This window comes from Brachyistius frenatus, unplaced genomic scaffold (genome assembly GCF_029030835.1).
Source record: "Brachyistius frenatus isolate BFR_SWC_R1_liver_20210118 unplaced genomic scaffold, ASM2903083v1 Contig_37, whole genome shotgun sequence".
NCBI classification, from domain to species: domain Eukaryota; kingdom Metazoa; phylum Chordata; class Actinopteri; family Embiotocidae; genus Brachyistius; species Brachyistius frenatus.
Window position 1 is genome coordinate 890,378 of NW_027210636.1, and position 10,883 is coordinate 901,260.

The window sequence follows — 10,883 nt, forward strand, 5'->3', positions numbered from 1 at the left end:
TGGAGAAACTACTGGTAGCAAACTGCTAATGTGTTGCTTGAAATGATCATCGCACACGTTACCACCCTCGCCTGTTTGAAACACTCCAGTGTTTAAGCCCCGCCCACTCCGAGCCGGCTCCGGTCCACGGATACCGCTCTCTCTCCCAAAAACGTGACGCGATGTCAGTAAACGCCACCTGGCATCTGAATTTTGGGATTCATTCTGCAGTTTGTTTTTGTTTTTTTGCTCACTTCCTGTCGGTGGAGACGGCATCTCGGTCAGTGCAGGCGGGACGGTCCCACTGTGCTTTAAGTTGAGATGATTTTATTTTACTTTTTTTATTTTTTTTTATTTTTTTAGAGCAGCTTTATCTTTTTTCAGAACACTTAAAAAAAAATAAGAAGTATTGTACATCTGGCTCATGTGTTCGTGATTTCTTCGCTCCGGCTGTTTTTGTTTTGTTTTTTGTGTCCTGTCGGCTTCGGGGCTTCAGGACCCCGCCAGGCCTGAAAGCTTACGGCAGCCTTTTTTTTGTTTGTTTTGTTTTGTTTTTTTGCTGCATTGTCGTGATCGCATGTCGATAAAGAAACACAACATTCTGGACAAAAAAAAAAATACAAAAAAAACCCTACGTGGATCGACAAGCCGCTTTCTCCCTTTTTGATCAGTAGAAGCGTTTGCGTTTGTTTTCCTTCCAGCGGCCGTAAAGAACCAGCACGACCACGGCGAGCACGGCCAGACCGAGCACGGAGAACACGAAGGTGAAGAAGAGCTGAACTCCGCTCATCCCGCCGTCATCCTCCACTTGAACTGCAAAGTCAACAGAACCGGGCCGTGATTAGTGATTGACACGGTGAAATTAAAAACTAGAGGTATTCAAATGGATTTAAAATGACGTCGCCTCGACTGCTTCGATCCATTTTTTTTATTTTTTTTTTTATAGAAAAGTAGCAGGAAGCTGTGACGTTTAAATAATAATAATAATAATAATAATAATAATAATAATAATAATAATAATAATAAACGTTATTTGTAGAGCAGTTTTCTAAACTCAAGTTTCAAAGTGCTTCGCGTAAAATAAGCCGTTCAAACTAAATCAGCGCGTGAATTATGACGACGTATAAAAACAGACATAAAATAACAAAACAGGAGAACGAAAGAAATAAAAAGAGTCGATCACTAAAAAAATCAACTGAAATCGCCTCCGATAAAAGTACATTTTAAGAAGAGATTTAAAAGATGTCACTGACTCTGCAGCTCGTTCCATAACTGGGAGGCTCCGACTGGAAAATGAGCACTGAAACATTAAGTTTTAAGACGTGTCTCCGGAAAAACAGACAAGTTGTTTTTTGCCGGAGGATCTCAGACTTTTAAGAAGTCAACTGTAAAATTGTAAAATCTATTTTAAAACATCCTGGGAGCTGAAAGCTTTTCCTGGTTTCAGTTAAAAAAAAATGTAGATATTTATCATCCAAGAGTCTCGAGGAATGACGTCGGTGCTGAGTTTTTACCTTTGAACTGGTCCATGTTGTCGACTCTGGGGACGGTGATCTCCTCCTCTTCCTCCTCCTCCTCCTCTCGACTCCTCTGCACCGTCAGCTGGTACACCTTCATGGAGATGATGTCGTGGTTGTCTGGAGCAACGAGTCGCTAGTTAAAACCGTGTTCGGTCGAAGAGCTTGAAATACGATTTCCCTGAAGATGTAAATTCAAGTTTCATTCCACCCAATTTCATGAACGGGATGATCGATCGATCGATCGATCGATCGATGGCGAGTTTTAAAAAGGGGCGATCGAAGTTTAAAGATTCAAAGACACGATCAAAAGTTTCAAAACACACTGATAAGGAGGTCGTAAACCACTTTTTCTTTCATCTGAGGCCTGTAAGTCCTGAAAATAATGGTAGAAAAAAAAAATGCACTGTGATCTTAATTTCCACATTCAGTAAAAAAAAAAAAAAAAAAAAAATACTGGTCAAATAAAGTGTCTCAAGTAATTTAGTATTAAAGGCTGATTTATCTTTTTTTTGCTTGATTTATATTTCTGATTATTTTTTTTTAAGTATCCAAAGATAACCGACTCCAACTGAAGTTTTTTTTTCTGACTTCCTACCCGTCAGGTCTCCGGTAGCCGAGGAGGCGCCGAAGAAGTAGCCCATCGGTAGCCGCAGTCCCGTGATGTCGGCGCAGTCTCTCCATTCCTGTTTACCGTCGACGTCCACCAACATCTGGAGGGCGGAGCCAAAAAAAAAAAAAAAAAAAAAAGGAGGGGGGGGGGTCAAAGGTCAGAATGAGCCCTCCTCCCCGATGAAGAGGAAGAAGTCGTCTGGATACAGTATTCAACTTCTAACACCATCGTAGTGGGTTTTCAAAAATAATTTAAAAAGACAACTAACGTACCGTCAGTCTGTTTTTGGTGTACCGAACTAAAAGGTACGTGTCGTAGATGGCGTTGCGCGCCATCGCCGTGCATCCTCCGATGTCCGTGGGCCGCCCGTCGGAGTCGTGGTCGTACGACAGGTGCCGTTCCCCAGCATCACCGATATGTACGGGAACGTCCTCTGTGTGTGTGTGTGTGTGTGTGTGTGTGTGTGTGTGTGTGTGTGTGTGTGTGTGTGTGTGTGTGTGTGTGTGTGTGTGTGTGTGTGAAAGACGAAGGGGGTTGAGTCACACACTGGACCGCGACCAAACACACACACACACACGGTTCTTACACTTTAAAATGAAACCAGAACGGCACCGATGAATCACCACGGATGTAAAAGACACGATGAGGGACGACACGGCGAAAACGTTCAGATGACGGTCGGATAAAAAGATAATAAATTAAAAATAAATACAAAATAAATCAGTTTCTGATGCTACCTGAACTCCAGCTTGTGTCTTCTGCACGTTCAAGAGGAACCGCAGAGAGAGAAACATGACAGGACTTTTCACAGCAGTATGATTCATGTTACATTAAGATGCTCTTTAAAGAAAAATTTATAATAATAATAATAATAATAATTTAAATGCTGGACTTTCACTGAACAGCACAAAAGAAATCATTCTTGCCGTCACTATAAAAAAATAAAATAAAAACAATCGTCAGAAGCTGTCACTCACGTCGTGGATCCTGTCGGCGTTGGGGTACGTGTCCACGAATATTCCCAGTCCGGTGAACTGGTTCATGTTGCCGAACACGGGACCTGCGAAACACACACACACACACACACACACACACACACACACACACACACACACACACACACACACACACACACACACACACACACACACACACACTTATAGGAGCCCGGTGTGTTTTTTTTTTCTCTCAAACGGTGTCGTCGTGGGAACCGTTCAGACTGGATTTTTTTTTTCAATTACAAAGTGGAAAACGCGATATTAAATCGTGAGAGTTGAATGTTGTTAAAAGAGCGATTAAAGGAAGTCAGAAATATACTTTTTTTTTTTCCGTTTCTCTCTCTTCGGTGACGACGGTCCTCGTGAAACACGAACGTCACTCAAAAAAACTCCCCGTTGCTCATCGCCGCGGACTTCCCGAAGCGTTTCTTAAGGCTCTCCGCTGCCGATATCCAGAATTGCGTCGAGTTACAGCGCAATTTTTTTTGCGCCGTAACTCGACGGCCGATTTCGATCGCGCGGCAAAATTGGCAACGCTTCCTCGTGAGGTTTACAGCTCCTGTACGCTGCATTCACGCCGCGGTGCCGCGCATCGTTCACGCGCAATTGCAGCAGTCTCCGAGTTTATCGATACACCTTCGAATTCACTTTTTTTTCCTTAAAAAAAAAATGAACAAAAACAACAATCAAACACTTGACTTAGATTAAAGCCGGAAAAAAGAGTTTATAAAAAGCAGTATTAAATGCAGTAAAAAATGACAAACAGGAAAATGAATCCACTCTGAGCGGGTGTTCGTGAACAGGAAGTGAACCGGTTTTCTTGCAGCTGTGAAATACAACAACCGGAGAAACTGTGGTTTTGAAGAGGCGAAGCTGCAGACGTGCTGCTGCATGCTGCCGTCTCACGCTTGCACAGGATGTTACAGATCGAATGAGATCTTATCGTCGGAAGGTGACCGAGAGGCTGCGGGTCGTTCCTTTAAATGTTCGTCTTGAAAAGCTCTTTAAATGCTAGACTTTGTAAATACGGTCCTGGGAACGCCGAATCTGAGTCTTTCCCGGTTCGGTCGCGTTTCCTCGATTTCTGTGCGTAAATGTTGTTAAAGGTTTGGTTTTTTTCATCCGTTGTGTTTATTATTGTAATTTTTTACTGTTTTTTTTGTTTGTTTTTTTATAACCATGAATTTGCAAATGGGTGTTTTATTTTGAATTTTTTTTTTACCGTTTTATTTTGTTTTCTCTACGAACTTCACGACCTCGCTCTTACTCGGGTCGCCGAGCGGCTTCCGTCAGAAATCGATTCACTCCGGCGACCGCGTCGGAAAAAAAAAAAAAACAGCCTTTTAATTGTTGACGTTTTTTTTTTTTTTACCGTTTTTATCTACCTACCGTTCTGCATGCGATCTTTGGTCAACCAGATGGCCAGGCCGTCCCCGTTCAGGTTCTTCTTCCCCTGGCCTTGGATTTTAAAGTGCACCTTCAGCTCCCAATCCCGCAAGAAGAACGGCTAGAGAAGCCACACAAAAATAAAAGAAACGCCAACAGGTTTAATCCTCATAAACATACAAGAATCTGTATTATAATCGTGAAAAATGCCGCGCGAGAGGGTGAGGTATGTTTTTTTTTTTTTTTTTAGGGGTCGTGTTCAGCTGGATTCTTACGATGCGGCTCCACACGGCTCCTTGTCTGCTCTGCAGGTCCGGGGTCAGCCTCACGTGGTCGGGCGTCACCATGGCGGTGCCCATCAGGTCCCACTGCGACGAGCTGGAGAAACCCAAACCTGCAAGACGGGAAAGTCAGTTACAGCGTTTACAGGACGGATTCCTTTTGTCCAAACTTATTCTTTTAGTTTGTTTTTTTCACCTACAGTCAAAATACACATCAACCAAATGTGTTTAAACGTTCCTGTTAGTTAACGTTAGGTTTCTCTGGTAAGTTGGACACAGGAGTGAGCGGTCTCATTATCCTTAATGGCCTCCAACAACTCGATGGCGGTAAAATTGGCAGTTGCCATTTTTCTGCGACTAAATTGAAAGCGTTTAGTGAACGACGACTTTTAAATGACTGTAATTCTCTTCTCTAATTAGCATGTCGGATGTAAACGGAGCCTGAAACCAACACAATTAAAAAGGGCGGCAAACAAACGGCTAATTTCATAGTCGGTTAATTTGTTGTTGTTTTTTTTTTTTACAATTAGTGGTCAACTTGTTTTGTTGTTCGGTCTTTAAAAAAATGTCAGAAAACTGTAAACACTGTCGACCCGGTCTATTTTCCAAAGCTGAAGGGTGCAGTCTTAAAATATCCATTTTTTTTCCCAACTAAAAGGTCAACAAACAACACAAATTGTTACGTTCATTAAATTCACTAAATGAAGTAGTAAATATTTATATTGACGAGCTGGAATCAGAGAATTGCAGTGATTTTTTTTTTTTTTTTTTAAAGATGACTCCAAACAATGAATTAACTATCCGATTAATTTACTTTCAATCAAGCCGTTTTTAAAAAAAAAAAAGTGACGTTATTAGCACAATTAAGGAGTAAATAATTATTTGTAGGCTGACGTCAGCTATTATTAACCTCACGTGCCCTCGGGGGCACAAAGTTACTCGTAGTTAATCATTATCCTCCGAGCATTAACTGTCATTGAGCTCGGCTAAATCGAGAGCAACACTCATTTACGATAAGAATTAAATGTTAAAACTATTTAAATAATAATAATAATAATAATAAACCACTCGTGTTTGCGCCGATATATCTGCGGTGGCGTAATCGCCGACGGCCGGCGGTCGACAGTGAACGCACCACGGTAGGGCTTCGCCAGAGAATATTCCCGCTTCAAGAACTCCTCCACAAACTCCGCTTCCTCCGCCGCCGACCGGCTCGTCAAGACGCAAACGGCCACGAAGAAACATGTTAATTCACGGAGGCTTTTCGAGCCGAAGATCGGACGAGAAAGACAGAAACTTCTCGCTCGTGCCAGTTTCGAGTCGGTGACAGCGGCGACCATCTTTAACACTCCCACTTCAAACCGGTCACGTGGTTACGAGCGTAAAAATCAGCCAACCGGAAAAAGGAAAAGGGAAAAGAAAGAAGAAGAAGAAGAAAAAAAAACTAACATCCGGTTGTTACTTTTCAAATTAAAGCCTTTCTGACATGTTATATATTTTATGTCTATGCTGTATGTATTTACTTACACTTAAATCACGTTTACTTATTTCCAATGTCCTATTTAAATAAAACACAGTAAACAGTACATATCATTAGGAATATTAGCCTACAAATCACAAATAAAACCATTCATTACATACATTGACCACTCTCAGGATATTAGGATAATAAATATGATCATTTACTGAAATAAAGAAAAAAAAGACTCAAAATGCCCGTGTTAATTTCCAGGATGACGTCAGAGTGATGATGATCGACACTGGTTTTGCCTGAAGTCTGTGGGGGGGGGGGGGTCCTGAGTTATTTGGTTGACAACAGCGCCATCATCTGGCAGCAGGGCCTCATTTCCAAATGTTTCACTTCACCGGGCTGAAACCAAAAACATAAAGGGAATCAAATCAGAGATTTAAAAACTGGATTAATTCAAACTTGGTTGGCCTAAAGGAAAGTCAGTGCAGGAGGGCGGGGGTGGGGGGGGGGGTTCAATGTTTATTAAAATTCAAGCCTTCAGTCCAAACCGGTTCACGGTAAAGCTTTCCAGCTGGTTTACTGGATAAATCACACTACTTGTGTGAAGCCAAAAAACAAACAAACAAAAAAAACAGGAACTGTAGGATCCTCTGTTCATGTATTCATTATTTCCATTGTTAACATGTAAATACTGGTTAAAGTAGCTTAATGTTATACCTGTATTGAAGTTGGTTTACATGCCCCAACCACCAGATACCAGGAGTACTTTGATAGGGAGACGTACGGAGGTCCATTTCTGCCCCCAAAAAATGAATATAAAAATACTCACATTGAAATCATTATTTAAAAATGTGGGGTTTTTTTTACTTTCTAAGTCATTATTTGTTTTTGTTTTTTTAACTTTCTAAGTCATTATTTGTTTTTTTTTTTAACTTTCTAAGTCATTATTTGTGGGTTTTTTTTTTAACTTTCTAAGTCATTATTTGTGGTTTTTTTTAACTTTCTAAGTCATTATTTGTTTTTTTTTTTTTAACTTTCTAAGTCATTATTTGTTTTTTTTTTTTTAACTTTCTAAGTCATTATTTGTGGGTTTTTTTTTAACTTTCTCAGTCATTATTTGTTTTTGTTTTTTTAACTTTCTAAGTCATTATTTGTGTTTTTTTTTTTTAACTTTCTAAGTCATTATTTGTGTGTGTTTTTTTTAACTTTCTCAGTCATTTTTTGGACAATTTTTTAAAAAACTTTTTGTCACAAAAAAAAAAAAAAAATGTTTTGTCCTCTTCACTCTTAATCTTCCATTTGTTCTTCTTGACTGACCGAAACAACTGACCTCTAGATTCACCGTTATTTCCCGGCGTCTCGACCGACGGCCGGATCACATTGGACTCAGCTCTTCGCCGAGTCTCTGCTCGTCCACCCGGCCCGCCTCTGTCGCGTAAAAAAAAAAAAAAACGAAACGGCGCTCGGCTCGATTAATGGACCCGAGCCGAGTATTGACACGGTGACGGTGAGTGCCAGGTTTGTGTCGGGATCCCTGGGAGGAATTACACTAATGCAGTCAACTTCAAGGGGGGTGATGCTATTGCTCCTCGGAGACAGACAAAAAAAAAAAAAAAAACACCAAGCGGAAATAAGAGCGCAAACACGAAAGGGTGTTTATGACCCGGCGGTGGCTCGGGGGTGGGGGGTGGGGGGGGTACTTCGTTTTTCCTGTATATGTCCCCCCGGGAAGATATTATTCACTTACGTGGAGAACAAGCTTGCAGAACTCCAGCTGAACCTTGAAACCTGAACCGTCAGCGTCTCGCACCTCTCCCGACGACCCACGCATCAACATTTCGCGTATCCCATAATCCACAGCGGAGACCGAGGCGTACAGCAACTAAAGGGGGGGCCCGGGGCCGGGGGGGCCGCAAATTCTGCCCCCCCCCCTCATCCCTGGTTTATTGAGCGGAGAGGATTGCGGGGCATGCCGCGAGCAGTCGCCTCCCCGCTGTGCCAGACTTGCACCGTAATCCCCGTTTGCAAGGTCAAGAGATATTTTCATATCCGTTTGGTCACAGTCGGATTCGCCGCTCATCTTTATTAAAGCCGTCCACACCTGTTCCAGGGTAAACAATTGGGGAGTGAATGTTTCCCAGGGGAAGGGAAAGGCATCTACGTATAAAAAAACAAAAAAACGATATCTGTTGTCTGTCGTGATACTTGGACCGATTGCGGCGACGTGAACATACGACGGTTGAATCAATTGATCATAAGCCGAATCAGTTCCCCGACAGTTTTAATATGCGATCTGTATCCGGATACGTTATTGGATCGGGACAACCGATAAACGGGTCTTTGCAATTCACACCTGTTGTTAAACCTGTTGTCACGGTGATTGGACCTTGTTGGGAACTTCGTAAAATAATTCGGACTGATATTGTTGAGTAACTCAATATGGGTGGTTTTTTTTGGATCCCTGGTTTGACAGACTCGTTTATATTTTCGGGGGTATTACTATTCCACACCAGTAGGGGGCAGTGACGTGTTGGTGACGTGACTGTATATAAAAGTGAACGTAGCTTTTTTCTTTTTTTTAAAAATCCCTCATCAATTAGAAAATAAGCTTCAAAAAGATGTTTTTTGGGGGCGTGTGCCCAAGTCAGATCCAAATATGGTCACTTCCTGCTGTCCAAAACCGGCTCCGTAACTTGTTTGTTACGATGACGTCATCTTATTAGCGTGCTGTTTCTTTTGAGTTTACATTTGCACAAGTGGCACACATCGCGAACCCCCCCCCCCAACCCCTCACCCCCCCTCTCCCCAACCCCTCACCCCCCTGCGGTGCGAAGCGCCGAATGATTAAATAATGAGGAGACCTTAATGCTTCCTCTGGCAGGACGTGCCTCGGCTAATATACGACCACTTACGGCGGACGGTAAGTGTCCGCTTAAAGAGCGCCGACATTAAAAACAGGCAAACACCTCTGGACATAAATATTCACACTATTCAAATCAACGGCCCCGAGAGAATATCGTCACATCAGTCAGCCGGGGGGTTGAAATATGGCCGGTGCTCATTTCAGACGCACTTTAGTGCGCTCCTCGACCCCCCCCTCCCCTCCTCGCCCTCCCCCTCCCCTGTCACCCCCCCACCCCCCCCCCCTCCAGGCGCTTTGTGCTGACAAAAAGGAAAAAACGCATCTTCTTAATTGAAATGCTCATTTCCTCACTATTTTCCCTTCAGGAAGTGTTTACCCAGACGCATTCACTGACAATATGTCACCAGTCATATTTTGATTTATCACACTAAAATAAATACATTTTCTGTTTTATTTACTTATTAAAAAAAAATAGTTGTTTATTTTAAACTCTTCTTGGGGACGTCCAATGGCAGGAAAACAACACCATTTTTCAGGATTTGGACTCGAGAGCAGGAAGTCGTCCGGGTTTCGCAGCAAATCTGTTAAACGCACCGAAAGCTTCTTCTCAAGAAAAGATTGACTTCCTCTCGCAGTCAAAAAGCTACTCCAGAAAATTAGCGACACGTCTGCCAACTTCTGTAAATTATCCTGGAAAGTGCACCAGTGTTCAGTTTAGTGTTCCATATAACTCTGAATAAGCTTTAAGAAAGAGACAGGCGGATGACTCGTCACGGAGGGTGTCGACCAAACACTTCGAAGAAGACTGAAGGCGTTTGTCTTTATTGTTTATTTTAAGAATTACGTTTAGAAACTAGAAGACGTCGATGTGCCTGAACTGACAATTTATTTTTTCTAAACTAGGAAATTAATGTGAACTCATTTTTTCACGATAACTCTTTACAAATGTGTTTTTTTTTAAAGGTTTAACCCGTTGTAGCCTTTTCATGGATTGTATACAACTTTTATGTTGTACTTTAAAGCTGCGATAGACCAACTGCCAGAAAATAGGGTGACGAGAGACTCGACCGAAACAATATGCTAAAAGACGCTAAAATGCCGCCGCGGAGACGAGGAGTAGCCACGGCGATGAGTAGTAATTCGACATTACACCGGTATGTTTTCGGAAGTGAATGAGACATTTTGGGAACTGTATTGCATGAAATTTTAGTCTGGAGATTTCTATTAATTATTAGTCAAATAACCAGACTGATAAACAGTCTTATCAGATGATAAATCACAGCAGCTCTTAAAGTAAATCAACTCTTGAAAATTATACACAAAAACATCAACTATTGACACTTGAAAACTTTTTAAATAATTGACAAACAATTATTTATATATATTTTAGTTGTTGGTCATTAAATATCCTTTAAATATAATATATAGCCTGCAGGTTGTTTTTTTTCTAAACATGTCACACATTATCCTTCAAAAAGGAGAAGGACTTGTTTTAACATATAATAATATACAATCAATACGTCAATCAGGTCTTTCAAATAACAGACATTTCCCTATGAATTTCCCGCAGAGCGTCTTATCGTGGCCGTCCAGACAAATGGAAGCGATTATGTTTCGTCTTTCTGCCTCGCGGCGGTAAAGTGACGCCGGAGGAATGTTTTGGGTGGAGCTCGTCAGGGAGAATCTCCGTTCCAGAGAGCTCATCAGCGGAGAAGCCGTTTTACAGTTACAGCTCTCCTTAACGTCCAGCCTTCAATCCATCTCTGGCCTCTCAA

General features: G+C 41.8%; 1 protein-coding gene across 1 annotated transcript; it reads right to left on the reverse strand.

Moving 5' to 3' along the window:
• Positions 1-210: 210 nt before the first annotated feature.
• On the reverse strand, positions 211-6,122 carry lman2lb (lectin, mannose-binding 2-like b). The gene is given in 10 exon segments (XM_069701525.1): positions 211-792; positions 1,494-1,616; positions 2,095-2,209; positions 2,382-2,500; positions 2,503-2,542; positions 2,847-2,867; positions 3,087-3,169; positions 4,497-4,614; positions 4,769-4,887; positions 5,910-6,122. Coding segments are annotated over 10 exon segments (1,089 nt in total). The 5' UTR covers positions 6,115-6,122; the 3' UTR covers positions 211-646.
• Between the last annotated feature and the right edge of the window lie 4,761 nt (positions 6,123-10,883).